Raw genomic sequence first — 21,549 nt, forward strand, 5'->3', positions numbered from 1 at the left:
TTATGATGTTGGTTTGTGTTCTCTCACAGATGTGGCTGCGCTGGCATGTGGCCGTGAGTTCTTGGTGAGCTCAAGTCGTGAATTACTGGACACAATGATGCATCTCTTGGGACACATGAAGCCGGGACTCTGTACCAAATTTAAAGTGTATGGTGACCTTTTTTTGTCCTTTCAAACAAAATGCATTATCTTGCAGTGTAGATCATAGTGACAGCAATGGTTTTCCCACTCTCCCATTATTTCCTTTCCTGGAGAGGAAACGTAGTTTTTGGAAACTCTTTTCACTCTAACATTCCTTGCAGATCTACGAGGCTTGGCCACAACTTTCATTCAGGTTTTGTGTCTTTTGGGCACCATAGTAAGATAGAGATGAGCAGGGCTGCATCCTTCTGCATTATGAGGGGCTTGTGAGTTGAAGTCAAGGAACATATCAGGTCAAGTTTTAAAACAGAGAGGATGTGGGAAATACAGAATCATATTTATTCCCTTCCAATTTGAAGACCATCAAATGCTACATCTGCTTAGTGGAGAAAGCGAGTTATGTATCTGCTAACACCAAAAATAAATTAGTTTATTCTGCTTAATAGCCAGAAGCACTGTGCACATACATTTGTGAAAGTTAATGCCTATAAAGGGACCTTTTGATACAGTGTTCTAGAGAAAAGGCCATGTTACACAGTTCAGATTCTGGAGAGATTAAATAAACTATTGTCTTGGTCTTTTTCTCAGAGCTGATACAAGCTGAGGGTATATGGTCTTGACTGAGCAAATTACTGTGGCTTAACAAGTGCTTGCTCATCGGCTAAGCTATAAGCACTTGCTGTGTACACTTGGTTGATTTACTCATGAAGATGACCTAAGCCAGTGTGGTAGGTTTTTTTCTCATAAATGGGACACACACACACACACACACACTAAGAATTCATACCCAAGCCAGCTGTCACAGCTCAGCTGACGCAGAGCAGCTCTGTCAGCCACGGTAACGTGACTGCGTCTGTGCACACATTTAGGCAGGTTGTTTGTGATAGGCATGAAATTAGGCTCAGTCTTAGCTTTGGGTAGGTTTTATCTTGCCTAACCTCAGCTATCACAAAGCTAGATGTCACGTATCTGCTAACTGTCTGGGCTTCTTCTCACGGTCATTGGAAGGAGATGGTGCTGTTACAGGATCACTGTCTCAGCCCAGTTAGGGGGAACGAGTTGCCCTCTGAAGGTGCTTGCCTTTCCCCATTCGGTAGTTGGGGAAGCTGAATAGCTTGTGCTGTGGGCAGTGGTTAGATACTTTGATGTCAGTCATTTACTGTCTTTCCCAAGTGTTGGGCTTGAAGATCAGTACTGGAAACAGGGTAGTTAACTCTTGCAACAGTGGGGCATTTTTTTGTAAAGCCCAAACTAAAAGATTTGTATGAGAATCTCACCTTAAGAAAGAAAAGGTAATTTATACCTTCATGTATAAAACAAAAAAAAAATTGAAAAGGGCACCTCTGCTGTTTCAAAATCTGTACAGAAAAAAAAAAGAGGACTTGTTTTGAGAGGATGAGAGAAAAGTGTTTCTAAACACACACACAAACACTCTGAATTTCAAGAGATTATGTGTCTCTGGGTCCAGATAAATTATTTTTGATAATTTTGAATTGTAGTAATGTAATTGAACTGTGTAACTGGATTTGTGTGCCTTCGTTTTGAATTGATGGTTTGGGTGTTTTTTTAGTTATTTTTTAAAAGCTGCCTGCTCTGCAGAAGGATTACACACGGTGATAGAAACTTGGCTGCCATGCGATAATACTGAAAATATATATATAACACAATCTTGTGAAGTGGCGAGGGATTCGACAGGTGCCAGCCTCTTAGGCTAACAAATCAAGCAAAGCTTAAAAAAGAGATTGCACAAGGTATTTGATAGGTGAGAATCTTTAAGCATACGCTGCAGTAGCCTGAATTCAGTGCAATGATTCTTAGTTCTGTGGAACATTAGAAAACACCAATTTTTTTCTTACTTTGAACTTTTCACTTAATAAAAAAGGTGTATTGTGACATTAGAGCAAATGCCAGAAAGGAGGTTTCTTCATGGCCTTGTCATGCAATGAGAGATCCTAATTTGATCAAATGTTTTAGTGCAAAATGCTTCCCTGACGTTTGTCTTTCGTGTATGTGTTCAGTTTTCCTTTTTGTCTCAGCTCCCTATGTATCTCGTAACCATTGAAGTCTTAAAACCCATTAACGTTAGATCTCTTTTCTTGTCCCTTTGGGGGATTTTACACTCTCCCAGCCCAGCAAAGAAGGATTTGGGGTTGGTTTGTTTTCAGATTGTTCTCTGCATGTAAGGTTTTTAGCTGCTTGTTAATCTTAAATAATCAGCATTTTCATAAGCGGATGTGTCAGGATGTGTTCCTCTATTCCCTGCCGTAAGGAACATAAGGCGGTACAAAATGAGACAGCTGTGAGATAAGAATATGATAGTTAACATAAATTGTAGTGGAATTTCAAAGTTAAGTGTGGACAAACTCTGGAGTCATCTTAAATAATGTTTATGCACACATACTTACATACATATAGACAGACATGGTTTTAAAACTACACCTCATGGATTGAAAAAGTCTATACGTCATTTTGGAAGTGCAGTGCTTTTTTCTCAAAACATCACTGTGGTATTACATGGAAGGACGTCATCAACTTAAAATTTGATCAGTTGAAGAAAAAATTTGACTCATTATTTTCAAGGATACGTTTATCCTTTGTTCAGTTTTGAGAATTTACAATTCTTTTCTGGCTTTTATTTTAAAAAATATTTTTCTTTACTGTGTGACAAATCATGGGAAACTGTGAGCCTAATTCTACACACAGCAGTTTCAAACACAGTAAACTGATAAAAAGATGAGTTCTCTTTCTGCTCCTAGTTCTAACAGTCCTGTGTTTTACTTAAAACAGTATATACATAAAAAAATTACATGGAAAAGCTCTAATTTATTCCAGCACTGCTACAGTATTTAGTGTAGTCCATGAGTATGTAATAAATAAATGTATCCAAGGCATCTACGTGAGTGCTGGGACTGAAATACCATGTGTCTCTGCCTTTCTGAAATAGCAGTGGTGTGAAAGACTTTAGGTTTTCTTCTCACGGATATCGGGTTTGTTCATCATTTGTAATTGTTGGGCAGTCAATAAATATTTACACAATTATTCATAACCTCTGATTAAATTGGAACCTTCAACTTTGCTTGTGTAGCAGTTGAAAGCAGCTAATAAAAAGATGTGCTTTAGTACATATTAGTATATTTTATGTATGTTTTATGTACTAATCCCATGTATTAAATAGAAGAGGAGCGGCTTTAGCTGTGCTTTTAGTTCTAGATTTTAAAGAAAGCTTGACAGATAAAGTAGTAAAAAATGTTGATTAGATTTGGCTTGCTGAAATAGGAAGACTGTGAAGTGCACAATTAAAAAGCCAAAAAATAAAACTATTTGTTTCTCCATTAATGGTGTATGTCAGGTTTGCTTCTATAAGCACTTTTGCAGTGCATATTGCAAGAAATAATTTATTAAAATATGGAAATACTAGTGGTGAAGGTGGTAGAAGAAGCCTGAAAGTGCTTCTCTGTTGTGCTCAGGTGAGTGTGTTTAATTAGTAATAATACATACCACTTTTAGATTAGGCCCTTACATTGGCTTCTTCTGATGCTCCAAAACCACAGCACTTTCCTGGATCACCACCACTAGTCCATTTTGTCTACACAAAGCAAACGAGTGAAATAAAATTACAAGCATAGCAGCATATTTTTATGTCACCTTATTTCTAACTACAAATGGCAGACAGATTAAGGATGAAATACGTTGTCAAGAAATGTTAACACTTTCTGTTATAAGATACTGTTTTATTGATCATTTCTTTTTGGCCAATTATAAGTAATTAAGGCTGTGCTCCTTTGTCAGGGCCTGGGTTCTGGAACCCGAGTAAAAGCTGCAGAGGCTGTATAACAAGGAGCGTGTGGATTCCACAGTACACTCCACTGCTAATTGGTGGCCACTGATGCCAGTAGGTTTAATAATCTACTATTTCTTTTCTCTGCTGCTTAAGAGCCTGGGTGATCAGACTTAAAATGGTGCATTACACAATGTAGCTTAACACCTCTTGCGCTGCATGCTGAATCGAGTTGTGTTCCTTTCCTGCTTTCTGAACGCGTGCATGGAGAGTGTCTGAAAGTCTACTGGTGGCATAATAACTTAAGCCATGAGAACTCCTTTGAGAATAGGATGCGAGAAGTGTAGTCCATTTGGAATAACATTATTTCCTTTTTGTTTGGAAATGGAGGCAGCGCAGTGGTGTGCAGTTTTATTGCAGTCATGAGAGGTGGTGACCACCAAGCTGTCCCCAGAACGGAGGAGAACATTCCAGCCTGCTCCTCTTTCTCTGTAATTGTTTTGTATGCAACCCAGCACCCAGCTGTGAGTGGGTATGATGATGTGTAAAGTTGTAGAGCCCTGCTCATTCATCTTCCCCTTTCATTGTCCAGAAAATCAGGTTGTATGTTATCATCTTTGAAAACAAATAAAATAAAAAGTAATATCATTTATCACAGCACATCATAAAGTGCGCTAGTGCCCTCTCCCTCTAGCTACTCCACGGCTGTAAAGATGACCTACATAAAGAGCAGGACAGGAAAACATTGCTAGAATCATTAAGGTTGGAAAAGACCTCTAAGATCATCCAGTCCAACCATCAGCCCAACATCACCGTGCCTAGTAGACCAAGGGGTGAAAGAATTTGTAAGATGACTTTTGACTCCAGAGTACAGCTGTTTTTTCAAGAATATTAGGAGCCTCTTGGGTTGAAGTTCGTAGTACAGCAGTGATCTGATTTTGTAAGAGGCAAAGCATTAGTTTGTCTTGTTAATTTTAATACAGATTTTTTTCTGGATGCTTTCTGCTTTTGAGTGTGAGTCCTATTCCTACTGAAAGTTGGGGGGACATGGGAGTAAGTTGCATTAAGCCCACTGAGACACAGTTGTAAAAGAAGGTTTTATCCAACAAAACCATAAAAATCTTGTATCAACACTGTGGAAGGTGGTGTAACAACATCAACATCAAGTGTTTGAAAGCACAACTTCATTCAGCGGAAATTGCAGGAGAGGAATTAATCCCTGCAAAATACCCTGCAATATTAGCAGTTGTTCTGGATAGCATTGGAAAGGGCGATGTATTTTGAGACCAAAGTTACTGTACTTGCCTGACAGTCGAAAGCAAGTGAAAGTAAATTTTGACCCAAGCACTTTATCTGTGAAAAGAGGCAGAGCTGCCATTTCTGAATGCAGCTTCCTGTGCCTGATGGTGTTACGTCAGCTCCATCATGGCTAAGGCTGAGGGGGTACCAGCAGCCACACCTCCTTTCCCTGATGGATTTCAGATTTTACTGATCATACTGATGCTTTTCATGTTTGCAGTAACTTCTGTGTGAGCCGCCGTGGGAGAAGCTGATGGGATTGGCAGGCTAGAGCCGTCCTTTTAAAATGCAGAGCCTTCTCCAGCCTACCTGGATTTCTCTCTGTAGAAGAGTTTAGACTTTGGTTTAATTTATAAGCTGTGATGTATGCAGCCCCAAAATGACTAATGAACTTCCTGTTTTAGGAGGCTGATAAATTAGGAAATCCTGAGTTTGAAGCTCTTGAAAGTGTGGCTGAAATTAACATAGACTTATGATGTATATTTCTTTGTTGTTTACTCTCTGATGTGCAAGGGGCAGCGTTAGTTCCGATTTGTCAGAAATGTCATCTTAGACTTTTTTCAATGCCTGATTAAGGAAATGTTTTCTTACGTGCCAGGCCATAGACCTTCTCTGTTACCTGGAAGACGGGTTATGGATTCTGTCCTCCTCCAACATAAATGAGCATAATAAAAGACCAAAAGAAATCACCTTGAGGGGGTGAGAGGGTGTTTATGGCTTTGAGTGAGCCTAAAGGTTATTTGGGAACAGTTTTGCAGAGGTGTGGGTGAGAGGACCATTTGGCTTGTGTTGTCCCGGTGTTGATCTGTGCTAAGGAAAGAGCACGGTTTACAGCAAAATTGAATTCCAATGTTGCTGACTTTAAAAAAAGAAATCCACTTATACGTTGAACATATCAGGAATCCTTCAGTCTGGATTCCTGAAGGCAGAGTAATAAGAAAGTCCATGATGACATTTTTTAAGAGACAAGCAGCTGTTTTTTTCACAGCGGTCTCACTCGATAGCTGAGATTGTATGGGCCTGCCTGACTGCAAGGCAGAGCAAGCCGGCCCTCTGCCTTGCTCCCATAAGCAGAAGGGACAAGTTTAGCTTAGGAGGGAGTGTGGTAAGCTGGGCTGGAACTGCTAATACCTTCCTTTTCCCTTCTTCAGGCCCGTCCCCTTCTTCCAAATGCTTCTGTAGGCGTAGTAACTTCTCCTGCCAGCAGAGAGAGACTATGTTGGTGTTTGCTGTATGCTGGCTATATATTGCATCTGTTCCCATTGGCAAGAGGAACAGGAGAGTGCTTGATAGAGGATGGCGTAAGGAATGTATCCGTGTTTCTGCTGACTGGAGGGTCTGTGTACTGAAAGGCCGGTGTTGCACAACCAGTGGAGCAGAGACTTTGTAATACTCACTATTCAGTCTTGCTTTCTGTGTTCCCTACTGGCTCTTTTATTTGTTGGGGCAAACAGCTTATTTGAAATGATCATTTGCCCAGTGGGGATTGTCACTATGAAAGCTCTATTGTATAGGTTGTGTGTGGTGATGTAAAGCCAAGTCCTGGTTTTGCACATTTCATGTAGTGAATCTCATGAAGTTTGATGAGACTTTCTTACTCTCATGGTGGGATGTTTGTCCGTGTTTGAAATATGTGATTCAACAGTAGAGAAAAGGTTTTGCACGACCTTGCTCGTATGTATTTTAAAACTTTTCTTTCTTATCAAAATATAAGCTATTATAATAGAATCATGAATAGTAGAATGTCCTGAGTTGGAGGGGACCTACAAGGAGCATCGAGTCCAACTCCTGTCCCTGCACAGGACAACCCCAACCATTCACTGTATGTCTGAGGGTGTTGTCCAAATGCTTTTGGAATATTGCCAGGCTTGGTGCCAGCTGCTTCCCCAGGGAGCTGTTCCAGTGCTCCACCACCTTATGGGTGAAGAACCTTTTCCTAATATCCAATCTAAACCTCCTCTGGCACATCTTCCTGCCATTCCCTTGTGTCCTGTCATTGGTCACTAGAGAGAAGAGATCAGCACCTGCTCTTCTTCTTTCCCTTGTGAGAAATCAGTAAATAGGCTTCTGCATAAGAACATGCTTGGTATAAATAGCAGAAGATGCCAAAACATGCAAAGAAATCAAAATACATCATATCTCTTTTATTTCAATTCTAGGCTAATGCTAATGTCGCTTTACAATGTGAGTATCAACTTGAAAGGCTTGAAGTACATCAGTGAAAGTCCAGGTTTTATTCCTTTGCTTTGGTGGCTGTTGAATGGTAAGTTGCATTAAGAACCTTATAAATTGTGACTTTGGGGATTATAGATTGGCAAATAGGTATTGCAAATAACAAAACAGAAATTTATATCCATAACCTGATGATAGTATAGATTTTGTCAGATTAAAAGTAAAGAAAAAGGGCAGGTAGCTGGAGGGAGAAGATACACATTTCCCGCAACATTTTGGCACTGTAGGTAGTACTAATATAAAATTTATGGATGGTAGAATTAAAAATGGAGAAACTTGATGAAGTGGATTAAAAAAAATCACCTGTATTTTCAAATACCAACTTGAAAATAAACCCTGAGAAGAAATAATGTATCGGATAACTTCCATTTAACAAGAGAAAATGTGTCTGTGTTCAGGCATATTTTGAGGAAAGAAGCCACTCTCTGTAACTACCGTCACGCATGACAAAAGTGACCCTTCCTACAGCTAAAGAGAGACCTTGTTCTATAATAGGATTTGGGCTTGCAGGGCTTGATTACTGTTCCTATCTTTGCCTTTGACCAGCGTAGTACGTCAAGGGCTTCTGTTGCCACTGTGAGATACCTGAGGGACATCCAGGCTCTGCTCTTTCCGAGGCTTCAAATCACTGCGTGGGAGCTAGCAGAGACTGATGCCAGTGTGTATTGGATGTGGCTAGGAGCTATGTGCACAGCGCATAAGGGACAGTGAGGACAGCAGCAGGGACAGAGCCGTGACACTATACTGCTGATGAACTGCTCCTAGAGTTGCTCTGTCTTGCCTTCCTCAAATTTTTGTGGCTTGTCTGTGAGAAGATTTTGATGTGCAGTTCATAGGACTGGGGAGGTTGGTGATCCCGGCGCTCTGTGATGCTATGCAAAACCCTGCTAAAATACAACTAGTAAATACTAACAGCAGCTGATATGAGGGAGGCTGCATTTGCTTTGTCAAGGTAGTAATTTGATACTGAAGTTTTGGAAAAGCTTTGATTTGATCTGGTGAACTGGAAGCTGCTTGTATTGCTCACAGATCCCTCAGCTGTTTTACAGAAAATGTAGATACTCCAGCTTTTCACCAAATAATTTCCTGCATTGCAGTGCCATAGACTCTCTTCTGAGATCTCAGAAAATTAAGTAATCCTTGTAAGGCTGTTGGAAAACACCAGTTTTATAGGTTTTTTTAATACAGTTTGAGAAGAATTGTATTCTAGGAGAACACTGAATACGTGGGCCTTTGTTCGATTGTGCTCAGAAATTTAACATATGTTAGTCTAGATTTTCCTTTGAATTTATATTCGTCTAATGTATGCATAAACTGCTGTTCTAGCAAAAAAAAAAGCAACCCAAACCACCATGAAGAATTCTGTCCAACTATGAGTTCCCAAATGTGCCCTTCTAAAACAAAGAAGCTAATTGTCTGATGCAGTCTATTGTTTGAAGACAGCTCCTAGGTCACAGAAGAGAATGGAATGGGGCACAGTTATGATTAATTTGCAGCTGCTAATGGAAATAAGAAATGGAAAGGCTATTCAGCATTTTTGAAAGTGTTAATTGTGTATGGCTGCATTGTAGAAGGAAGGACAGGCATGGCTAATTCCTTCACTTTTTGATAATAAGGTTCTCCAGTTACAGCAAAGGAGGAAGATTCTCAGATAAACCACATCTGCTGGTTTAGATTTCTGACTTTGGAGGAAGTCCGCTTACTGTCAAGGAAGAGGGCTGATGAGTTTATGTGTCAGATGAGAGGTCAGATCCAAGATCCGATCTTGTTCCCATCATTTTATATAAGAGCTCTGTAGTTTTCTCTACATTTAATCTATTTCTAAATGTTTCAACTTGCAAAGCTCAGTAGCTTCTTCCTGCTCTTGCTACTCTCCTGTTTCCTCAGCCAGCACTTTCAGCTTCTGGTAGCCGTGATTCAGCATATAAACGCACAGAACTGCCGCAGCATAAGGTCTTGACAGTTTTTTCCATGCAAGGCAGTAGAGCACTACACTCTTCTGGCAGGGTATCCTGTATAAGCTGCCTTCCTGCAGGAAGCTTCTTCAAAGAGTGTTTTGATTACAGCCTGTGAGGCGATTCAGCCTTCCACAGTTCTGTAAGCTTTTATCAGCGTTCCTAGTAAGAGAGGCCTCAGAAATGATCTTCTGACGTTTTTCTTTATTTTCAGAGAATCATCCTGTTTGCTTTTCTGTCATCAATCCACAAACGTCTGGGACCTCAGCCTATACATTAAGGCCATTTTTTTCCCACTGGTTTGTACGTAGTTAATAAATCCCTCAAATTCCTTCTATGAATTCTCAGTCTCTGTACAGTCTTCTTGCTCCCTGAAGAAAAGATATCCTTCCCATTAAGCGAAGAGGGAGCAAATAATTAACTTTTATTTTCTTTATGCCTCTTTGTTGTATCTGAAGCAAAGAGGAATTTGATTCAGGTTGTCTTGCAGGCTGTTTGAAGAGACAGAAGTATACCTTGACATTGAATACACAGATTGGAAGGGAAAGGAAGAAAAACCTAATAAAGGTTTCTAGTGAAGTAAGAATGTTAACAGTAAACGAAGTTCATCTGTCCTACTGTCTCTGGAAAATTTGGATGAGCCAGTATGACTGCGCTCGCTAATAAGAATTCTTAATAACTCTTTCTGCTGGAGGCTATACTGACAATAGAAGAAAAACAAATGTTTGACACACTTTTTGAAGGTAAGGCAGATCTCTGTAGTTTTAGCACTTTATGAGGAGGGCTTTTTTTTCTTTTTTCCACTGCCTTTGTAAAGGGGAAAAGATGTCTAAAAGATGGGCACTCTTTTATAAGAAGAATATACACCCGTGAACTGAAGAATATCCTCTGGTGGCTTACATAGCTGTTATATCTTTATGTAGGTATCAGCTATGACTACTCGTACCTTCCCAGCGTGGTGCCAGCATAAAACATGTGAATGATGACTCAGACTTCTGTCCATGGAGCAGCTTGTGGGATCAGTAGAATTCTCGTCTTGTGGAGCACCATTTGTTTGCAGAGCAGCTGTTCTCATCTTGGAGGAAATAGGCAGCTTTAGTTTCTTCCATCAGCTGCTGTCCCTGTGTTGATGTCTTGGCTAAGAGTTTTGCGTAACTTTCAGATTTAAAGAGCCCTGTCCTCAGCAATAGGAAAAGAAGTTCTATAATTTTAGATAGAAATCTGCCTGAGATTTGTCAGTATTTTTTTTCTGGTGCTTTACATCAGTAGATGCAAGAAGACTTGCATTCTGTAATTTCTAAAGAGGTAAACTGGGACTTCACTCTGTGGAGGATCTTTTGAAGAATAAGAAGACTCAGTCAGCTCAGGTATTAATAAAGACTAGATTTATGATCATACACCTACCAACAAATGGGTGCTGGAGGAAGAGTCTAGGCTCTTCTCTGATTTGTTGGGGTTGTTTTCGTTGTTTTGGGGTTTGGGTTTTTTTTATTAGCATATATCTTTATTTTGGTTTTCCCCACTTATCCAGTAAAAAAAAGAAAAAAGCTCTCCTTGGGTACATGAGAGAGAGTGGAATTCAGAGAGACTGTGTCAGTGACATTTCTCATCTATAGCTGGGAAATTGCTCCAAGTACTTCATTAAACAAAAGTCAACAAGAGAAGTATGACTAATTTTAAATCTTGCCCTTCAATTTCCTCCACATTTCCACTTGGAAATCTAACCTTGTTTATCCAAATACTTTGCAAATGACATTCTCCATTATAAATACCTGTATGAAGCACATTCTCTATTCTGCTAATGCTGTCTGCAACCTGCAATATTTGCTTTTCATGACTAACCCTGAAGGTTTCTAATGCCTTGCTCTTCTGTTTGAATTGGTTATGGCTGTGAGAGTTTTTGAAAATTCAGGTTATTTGCATGGCAGCATGTTATTTAAAAGACATCTGGACAAACAGAACTTCCCTATTTATAAACTGATGTCTGTATTAAAAGAAATGTGAGTTCGTAGATGACAACCTGAATTAGCAGCCTTTCAAGCGCTCGTTTCATACTCTTCAGACTATGAAGCTAGTTGTTAAAAGAGGATTGCCCTTCTTGCCCTTTTAAGACCACATCCATTTTCTTAAATGCAAAGTTGTCAGCTCTGACGCAGAAAGTCCCTGAAACACAGTTAGCTGAGAGGCTGGAAGAGTGTCTGGGGGAAGTCTCATGGAATGCTTGCCCTTTTCTGTACTCTAAGCAAAGGATATTTGCCCAGATGGAGTTCTGGCTGGGTGTGGTGTGGCTGCCCTTGCTGTCTGAGCAGGGGTTTCTTGACAAGGTCCTCACCCTGCCTAACGGCAGACTCATGCAAACTGACGTTTCTCTGAGGACCAACGTTTCTCCTTTTGTGAATACACTTAAGACACCTTAACTCTGGGAAATGCATCTGTCACTTGTTCTTGTATTGTTACTCTCATTCTGTAGCTACTGTGGGAATCTTGAGAACCCAAAGTTAGGATTCATGGGAGCTGGACAGTGTATCTGACAGCTCACCCAAAAATCTGCCAGCTGCAGAGCGATGTCTGTGCAAGCTCCTTTTCACTCACAGCCCCTAAGGAGCAGTCAGGCAAATTGGGACCAAAGTGCTGCTTTGATCTGGATCCCGGGAGGCTCTCTCAAGGATTTCCCTGATAAAAGTGTGACAAGCATGTGTCTGTAGGAGAGTGGAGAATTCTGGTTAGCTCAGCTCCATGTCTGATAGCAAGAGTAGTTACCCAGCCAGGGAGATTGAAGCAGACTGAGCTGTTATATAGGAACTGGGGCAAATATGTTGCATAAAGTGCCTTTGTGTCTGTAGGAATTGCAGCTGCAAAGCTCAGTGTTTTTTCTACCGTGGTGTTCTCTGTGCTCCTTCCCCACACGGTGTCTTTGTTGCAACACTTCTTGTCTCCTCAGACCTATCAGCATTTGAAAATGTCCAGAAGACCCACTGCTGCTGCAGATACTGGCTCAGTTCCACCAGCACTGGCAGTGCAAAGAGATCTTACATGGGGCAAGCTGTGGCCCTATCTGTCTTTTAGAGATGCTGTCAATGTAGGTAGTCTGACAGCTTCATAAAAAGGGAAGAGGGAGTTGCAGGCCACCCCTTCATGCTAGAATCAGACAATTGAATCGAATGACCTTCACAACAGTGGTAGGAAGCTTTTGAAATACTGCTCTCATACATAGACATAGCTGTAAACAGCTTGCTGGTAATAAATCTTGCATTCAGGTGGCCAGGGAACAGTACGGGCACGTGTGAACTGAGTTCATCCAACTCATAACCAATTGTAGATAAGCTGTTTAGCATTGATGTAATGCAATTACTTAAACCCTGCTGTAGGGAACAGTTCATCTGAGAGCACGGTGCTAATGACAGATGTGACTAAAATCTGTCCACGTTATCAGTGGCTTTTGTCAGTGACTGAAAGCTAGTGACATCAAACAGTAGTGCTGGCAGCTAGCAGGACGTCAGCAGACTCCAGCAGTTTCAATACCTCGTTAAAATTACATCAGCATTTTGTGATGGCGGTAGGCTTACGCCACGCTTGTGATCCCCGACTGAGGCAAGCAGCTTGATTTCTTCCCCTGTTCCCCAGAAATAATGGTTGTAGTTTTGAAATTTCAGTTGAAGAGATGTGTGTGCTAGTTGTTGGGAGGATGTGATGCAGTGATTTGATTACAGCTAAAGGATATTTTTTTTTTTTATCTTGTACAAACAAAATGTTACTCAGCTAGTGTAGAAATGACTAAATCTGGAAGCAATTGAAATAAAGTTAATGCTGAATAATCATCATTCCTTACATTTCTTCTGAGTATTCTGTAGACAGGGTTTTCAGAAATAACTCCCTGACGATTTTGGAGAGATGAGAGAAAGTCTACTAGGGTATTTTTTTTTTAAATCCTCTTAGAAAACATTATTATCTGTAATAAGTAGTATTCTAATAACCACATGTAATCCTCAGGGAGTATATTTTAAGGCATATGTATTTATTTAACTCAAAGCTTCTCAAAATACTTGCAAAACAATGGCAATCAGAGGTTAAATGTGTATTAAGTCATGTTCCGGTGCAGGATCATTTCCTTCCTTTGTTGTATGCCTGAGTGCCTAATCTGTTCTTCATTTGAGTGACTCAAGCCGTTGAGCTTCCCTGGCTGCTGCTGGTGATTCTTCCTAGAACCTCTTTGCTCTTACTGGAAAATGTTCTTGCTCGTTGAGCTGGAAATCATTTCCTGGTCTCCTACAGATCCTAATTTTGTAAGATCCCCTCCTAAATGCTTCTTTCTGTATCAATCTTTACTTTCTCCAGCCTCAATCTTTACTTTCTCCAGCCTTCAACACTTGCAGATAGTAGTAATAGAGATGCCTGTAACAATATTAATAACAAAGCACTTTTCATCCAGGGATTTAAAACGTCTTACATACGAGAAGCTTCCCAGCAGCACTGCAAGCGATTAGAATTATTAATGGCTCTATTTCATGGAAGAATATTGTCACGTGGAGGAAGATTGTAATGAACTACATAGATTTCACACCCAAAAGCATCTTTCTTCTTACCTATTTCGGCTGTGTTTTGTTGCTGCTATTTCTGATGAATAAACGTAGAATAATACTAATTACAGGGAAAGGAGGCAGGTGATACATGTTTGAACATTATATCTGGCAATAAAAATAGGAATTAAAAAAAAAGACTCCGACAAGCATGAAGGCGAAAATGGAAGGAATGGGAGGACAACTTCAAGGCTTTCAGGCATATTTTGATTAGATCAGAATAAATTGGAGAACTAAAACTTGCACCCAAGTTTTTTACCAAAGGGTTCACTGAAGCATTGCTGCCTGAGAAATTGGATGTAAAGTCTTGCTGTCTGTGAGGCTGACTTGCAGCATTTCTCCATGAGTCAGGAATGCTCAATACTCAGAATATTGCATCTGCAGTTACTGCTGGAGATGATGATGGAAAGAGCCGCCTTGGAGACTTCAGCCCAGGTGACAGCAATAAAAGAGACTGTGCTATGGGTATGACTGCTTCTGCAGGGTGTGCAGCACTGGTCATTGTTCTTTGAAAATGCTCATTGGAATACCTGAAGTTCTTGAGTATGCTCAGGAGCTAAGACTTGTTGCGATGTTATTGTTGGTTTTGGACAATTCCCGTGTGTCCTCAGATTGTACCCTACTTTGCTAGTTTCCCAGGAGAAAGTAGAATTCTTTTTTTAAAAGATTTATACTTTAAATAGGGAAGAAGATATGCTAGAAAAGACCTACATACCTCATTTACTGTTGGAAAATGAGGAAGAGGGAGATAGTGCCTGGCTTGTAGATCTAGATCAGATATCACAATCTCTAATGTTGTACTTCAGCCATGTGCTGGTGGGAATTTCTTAAAAATTCCCATCTCAACAGTCAGTTTCATGCTTAAAGCCGCAGTCTTTTTCACTGCTCATCACATTCCGTTTTCTCTCTGGGTGCTTTCAGCATTTCCCCTTACGGTTTAATGAATAATTCTCCTTAGTCCTCTTTCAGGTTATCAGTGTTAGGTATTAAGTAAGACAGGAAGGGGAAAAAACTTGCTTCAGCCCACCAAATACTTCCTTCAAACTCAGTAAGGTGTGGTTTATTGCTGCACTGCGTTTACGGTCCTTCAGTGAGATTTTGGTCTATGTGGTGATTTTGAGCGCAAAGTGATCTGAATTAGTTTTTCACAACATTTCTGCACAATGCTTTATCAAAAGCTTGCGGAAGACTAGGTGTGCTAATGACAAAACACATAAAAAATGTACAGCACGTGGCACAAATAACTACTTCAGCCATAAAAATACATTATACATTTTCATTTGGAATATGCAGAAGTGCAAAAATGGGGCTTTCTGCCAGGTGCCTTTGGTAAAGCTATAAATGACTAAATGCAAACAGACTGCTGTGAACGATTAAACTACAATGCTTCTAATGTTTCAGTAATTAAAAATGCATCCCGTGATCTTAACAGCAGAGTTATTATGTTTTTCTAGCTTAAATCAGTCAAAGGTCTTTGCTACGTTTCTCTGACACATGCCTAAGCAGCACTGCTTAGCTTCAGTACTCATTTCAATTTCATGTAGACTGAATTAAACACTTGGAAGGCTGATACATAGTTACCAGAAAGTTTTATAAAGATTAATACTTTATTGAGCTTTGAAGAAAGATGAAGGCTTTTAAAAATGAAATTAAAGAAAAGCCTGGTGATTTACTGCAGATTTGATGAGTTGATCTGTTGGTCATAGTCATGGGAGATAGTTTGTTCTCCTCTCAAATTGGATTGCATTCAACAGTACATCTTTCCTACTGACTGTATAAATTAAAGTTGATAAATTCCCTGATTCAGAGCATTTTCAGCATTTGGAAAACAAGAGAAGGGTTCCTGGTTATCTTTCCCTCCCAAATACTGCTGATCACAAGCTGCTAAGGAGGGCAAAGATTTTGTTTCCGGCTTTTGAAGTCAGCCAGCCAGCACCAAATGGCATCTGTGAATTATGGGACTTCAATTATTCCTTGTCTGGCTAGTAGGTCGTGAGGAATGACTCTGTAGAGCTTTAATGCTACTTTTTTGGACTCTGCTTGTAATAAACACTGGATTTTTTCCTCTCTCACTTTTAGACCCGGATACAGAAGTTTGTGTTCATGCTCTGCGGCTCCTGCAGTCTGTGATTCTGGAGCCAGAAGTATTAGCCAAGTCAGCCTCCGAGATGCGTGATACTTTGCCATTTCAGCGTATCATTGCACTGTCGAGGAGCCGCAATGCAGATCTGCAAGCACTTGCAAAAGAACTACTTGAAGATCTTAAAATACTTGAGTATGAAGCATAGAAGAGCTTTGTGACACCAACTACTTACGTCTTTCCTATATTTTTATGCTGCAAGAGTTGGAGATGGGCTTGGCTGAAAAAAGCTCTGCCTAAGTTCCTCTGACAAAATGCTTTTCAGAAATTCAGTAACCCAACTAACCTAGTACTTGGGGAAAATGTGTTAGGTTTTGGCTGCCCAAAGATCTTAGGTGATCTAGTAGAGATGGGAAAGTTTTCATTTCTTTGAGTAGGATTTTGTTGATAGTGGGTTTCAAAAATAATCCAGGTTGTGCTATTTATGATATATAGGGAGTAAAGTCATTCATTGATAATATATAGTTCATTGCAGTGGTAAATAATCCTTTTGGTCCATCCTTAAGAACTATTGGACTAGGAGGAAAACTTTGTTGCTTTCCATAACTCTTCTCTGTTGGAATGCATCCCAAGTTCCAGTTTTATTGTTGTTATTTCTCATCTTTCTATTTTAATAAAACTTAAATTCTATAGCCTGTAGTGGATTCTGCTTTTGAAACACACATTCAGATTCACTGGAGCTGCAGGCCGACATGGCCTGCCAAGCCTACTAGAAATGGAGCCATTGTTTTTTCAGAAGCCCCCAGAAAGGGGAATCAATTACTGTTGTCCTTGGTAACTTGGCTGTGCACTGAAGAGGCTGTAGCAAACTGTTGCTCTGTCATAAAGTCATAGAATCACTAGCTTGCAAAAGACCTTTGAAATCATCAAGCCAAATGGTACCTGTCGTGAACAACATTGCATTCCCTCACAACTGTGGTGTTTGTTAGAGGTTCTCCGTATAGCTTGCTCACCTCAGAGATAAATACAAACATTTCTGTGCTTTGTATTGTGAAACTTAAACATTTTGTCCAAAAAAACAGCATCGCATTTTCGTGATGATGGAAACACAACCAGATAGGTGATGCCATTAAAGGAAACAGCAAAGGAGAAATGCAGTGCTGTGGTAGCAACTTTTTCCATACTAAAGTTATGGCACCTCAGCTGTGAACCCAACATATTAGCAAAATAAGCTGTGGACTTCTAATCCAAATGTATAGGAAGCACAAAGTAAGCTTCATGGGATTCAAGTATTGTGATTGGCACACAGACCATTGTAAAATGTGTAAGTAAGTTAAGATATAGGTCATCTCCTATTAGTCTGTTTGCACAGTGGTGAAATTTCAGTTAGAAATGTAATAAACCAGCTTAGAATTACTTGAAATAATTGGCTCAATTGCTCCAAAATGATAGCAGTCTGATTTGGGGTTGTCTAAAATAAGGATTGAGATACAGATCTCACATGTAGGAGTTGCCCAGCGTTCTGCTGGGTCCAATTCAGCGCTACGTTGAACTTACCAAGTGCAGATTTTTGGAAGGCTTCAAATCTTTAAAGCCTGCGTTCTTTGCATTTCTCGACTTATTCTTCTAGTTAAATCTCCTAGAGTTTAATCCTGAAGAGATCAAGATGATAAACAGTAATTTCCTGGAATATCAACTCATGAAAGTTCAATTTTAAGAAACACTAAAGAGCATCCACTTTCTGTGTAATGGGTATCTGCTTGTGAAGGTCCTTCATCAAACTTTTGGAAGCCAGTAGGTAACAGAAAAAGAAAAAAGTGAGTCTGTGAGCAGAAGAGCCAATGAAGCCTCATGTCCTGTGGATTTAATATATTTCTGGGAAATTTCCCTGTCCTTCCCAGTCCTTCCCCCTGAAATGAAGTCCACTCAAGGGGTGGCACAGATGCTTATGTGGACAGGTTATTAAACTGTGGCCATGGGCTTGTTAGCCGTGGCCACACAGAGTGTACGCCACTGTCAGCTTTGCCCTCAAGAAGATTTTAATGTAGGTCTTTCTTGCTGTTACTCTGGTCGTGGAGCTTGAAAGAACTTATTTATTTTTGAGAAGTCTTCTCCCTCTGTCAAGTTTATTGGGAGCTGACTGACAGATTGAAATGTTATGAGAGGGACTGGCACCTTATTTCCATGTGAAGTGAAACAAAACTCAGGGCTGTTTAACTGTGTGTAGGCTGGTTTGGTCCATACTTAAAAGACCTATTAAAATAGGTGATTCCAGACAATACAGTTTTTCCCCAGCAAGCTGCTCAGGTCTGATAGTGTGTCTTTGTCTCCCAGATGACTTAATTTTCTAGGATAGTTTGTCAGGATTGTTTCTTCAGAATCAAGCCATCAATGGTCCACCGACCCTGAGAAAGTGTTTTTGTCTGTACGAAGTTTTTCATGATGCAAGATTGATAAATAAGAAAAAAAACACCCTATGTGTGAAATGCAGTTTATCTTTTAAAATACCAGAAAGCAAAAACACCAGAAGCATCAGAGAGAACCTGTGACAAACAGGTCTCTAGGAAAGTCTTTATGTTTTCCCTAAATTTCCTTTTCTAGGTTCTTACAATTAATGCTATACCTTTAATTCTTCATTGGGGTTTATGGAAAAGAAAAAAAAAAACATTTCAAGGGAACGTTTTATCACAGAGAAGCATGTTCAAACTTCATGGTTTGAAAAAAAAGGGTGAATTGTGCTGAAGTGAGGCAAGTGGATAGAAGCAAAGGATAAGTCTGACCTCTTAACATTTCAGAGTGTTTGAAGTTTCATTAAGGTGTCTCATACTTCAGTATTTTAGTAAAATAAGTTGGACTTTACTAGTTGCATATTTTATTATAAGCTGCTACATCTTGCTCCTTTTCAGGTTTCTACATCCCCCATTTGATGGAGCCAGGGATCATCCTCTTCTCCTGTGGAGGTCTAAGGCTGTGTTGCAATTAGGTGAACCTTTTTTTGCTGTGGGAGTGAAGCCTGCAGCTTTCCATACAGGTTTCTGCTATACATCCATGTGTACTTTATGGACCTATTACAGTGGGATCCCCTCACCTGATTTTAGTTACCTCATGCCTTGGCATCCACCATGAACTAACCATCTGCATTCTCCAGTCAGCGGCATCACTGTTTCTCTGTGGTTTCTTTCTCCATGCTAACATTGGTGGGAGTCTCATGCCATCAGATGTAGAAGAAGCTCCAGTGACTTGCTGAGGTAAGGTGCCCACTGTTTAGTTTAGAAGATTAGGTGAGATAGCTCCTACCCTTTGGTATCTGTTTTGCAATAATGGATACAGAGCAAGATTTCAGGATCCCCTAGTCCTGGCAGACAGTGGTTTAGAATCTTAGTTGTTGCTAACTTGAGAAATCCCTGTTTGGAGGACAAAAGCATTTAAAGTCTTAATTCGTCTTCATGCAGCTAGTGCCAGAGATTAGACTGTAAGATAATTGTGCACCTCCTTTAAGTCTCCCCTGAAACACACGGGGGTTTCATAGACTCATAGAATGGGTTGAGTTGGAAGGGACCTTAAAGATCATCCAGTTCCAACCCTGCTGCCATGGGCAGGGACACCTCCCACTGGATCAGGCTGCCCAAGGCCCCGTCCAACCTGGCCTTGACAGTTTGATACTTTGTGAATAGAAAGGTCTTGAAACAACACTCAAAAGATGTAGAGCATGTGAAAGCTTTATTTACAAAGTTGAACAGGGGTGGCAGACAGAACACAAAGACACTGGATGCTGCTGCCTCAATGAAAGACTGGTTAAGATGAGCGCTAAAAATCCCCGTTTTTACTTTGCTGTAAAGTTTGCTTTGCTCTGAAATTGTGGGTCGTTAGGAAGTTTATTGGTTTAAAATCACTGTATGCTTTGGAAATGCTGGCTTTAGAATGTGGCTTTTTCCACATCCGCCTGAGAAGTTTCGGTTTCTTCTATGTAGTAATTGATTAATCACATTACTAACTTGCGGGAATAAAGGTAGTTCACACAGCCAAAGCAGTAGTTTCAACAGCCGTGTTCAAAGTCCAGAGTTACTCTCTTGTTGCCATTTCCTCTGTTGCACAATCTCAGAGTTTCAGTGAAGAAGAAAACGTGAGTTTGGCATTGCTTTGAGAAGATTATCAGAGTTACTGCAGATTTATACTCGTATACCTGAAAGCAAAATTTTACTCTTACGCTAAGCTGTCTCAAAAGATGAAAAATCTGTTTTAAAAATCCTTAGAAGAAAGTGCCTGTTTACTTCACAGTATCAGCAGCACAATTAAAATTGAAATCTACTCTTTTCAGTTTTATAGACTGCATACAGAGCCACTGAAATTACGTGCTTGCTGATGTTCCTGGGAAATACTGGTTTTTTTCATATTTGATGCTGATGATCAATTAGATGCAAAGGAAAAATTAATGAAGATCACAGAATCATAGAATCATAGAATCACAGAATGGTTTGGGTTGGAAGGGGCCTTAAAGCCCATCCAGTTCAACGCCCCTGCCATGGGCAGGGACACCTCTCACTATGTCAGGCTGCCCAAGACCCCATCTAACCTGGCCTTGAACACCTCCAGGGATGGGGCAGCCGCAGCTTCCCTGGGCAACCTGTGCCAGTGCCTCACCACCCTCATGGTGAAGAAATTCCTCCTTATGTCTAGTCTAAATGTGTCCCTCTCCAGTTTAAAGCCATTGCCCCTCATCCTATCACTACAAGCCTTTGTGAACAGTCCCTTCCCAGCTTTCTTGTAGCCCTTTCAGGTACTGGAAGGTTGCTCTAAGGTCTCCTCAGAGCCTTCTCTTCTCCAGGCTGAAGGATCCCCTAAACATATTGCCTGCAACTCAAGAAATTTAGCTGTGTAGGGCTGTACTGCCCCACCAGTTCTTTGTGTTGGGTCTGAGGATGATGTTTGGCTTGGACTGTGAGCTGCCTCTTAAGAAACCGGAAAACCTCAGTGTAACCAAGTAAGGCCCAGTCTGAAGGCAGACCTTCCCCAGTTGACTCTGCCTCATTGCTGAGTGGCAAGCAGGAGCAGCCTGGCATCTCTGAAGGGGACTTGGATAAGAATGGCAAGCAGCTCTTGGTTCCTCAGGGAGGCTGGTGTTTGGTTGCATGCAGATGCTGGCCTCCTCCTAGGAGCTCATGACAAGAGTGGTGAACGAGAGTTCACGACGCATCATCCCGTTGCAGTTGTTTAATGAGGGGAGGTAAGTCAGAAGAGTGAGAAGGGATGATGATTTGGTCATATGGCCATGAGTGAACTTTGAGACGATTCAATTTGAGCTGGTTGCACTGGTTGTTTAGCTGCTCCTTTGGGTTAACATTTGCACTTGTGATATGTGCTGATTAGCACAAGTCGGACTTCAGAATTGATAAGATTTTACAAGTCTTGCAAATGTGGTGTGATTCATCTCCCCCACTGCTTCTCGTCCTGCAAGAATGCTAGAGATGAGGAGAAAAGAGTTTTACT

At 40.5% G+C, this 21,549-nt stretch overlaps 1 protein-coding gene across 7 annotated transcripts in view; it reads left to right on the forward strand.

Moving 5' to 3' along the window:
• Nucleotides 1–16,752, forward strand: part of HSF2BP (heat shock transcription factor 2 binding protein) — a 37,697-nt gene extending 20,945 nt beyond the window's left edge. For all 7 annotated transcript variants that reach the window (XM_054056489.1, XM_054056484.1, XM_009560927.2 and 4 more), the window contains 3 exons: nt 30–147; nt 7,378–7,481; nt 16,062–16,752. In XM_054056489.1, the coding sequence (XP_053912464.1) occupies nt 30–147; nt 7,378–7,481; nt 16,062–16,270 (431 nt within the window). In that variant the 3' untranslated portion in view covers nt 16,271–16,752. The remainder of the gene's footprint in view (nt 1–29; nt 148–7,377; nt 7,482–16,061) is intronic.
• Nucleotides 16,753–21,549: the final 4,797 nt, after the last annotated feature.

This window comes from Cuculus canorus, chromosome 1 (assembly GCF_017976375.1).
Source record: "Cuculus canorus isolate bCucCan1 chromosome 1, bCucCan1.pri, whole genome shotgun sequence".
NCBI classification, from domain to species: domain Eukaryota; kingdom Metazoa; phylum Chordata; class Aves; order Cuculiformes; family Cuculidae; genus Cuculus; species Cuculus canorus.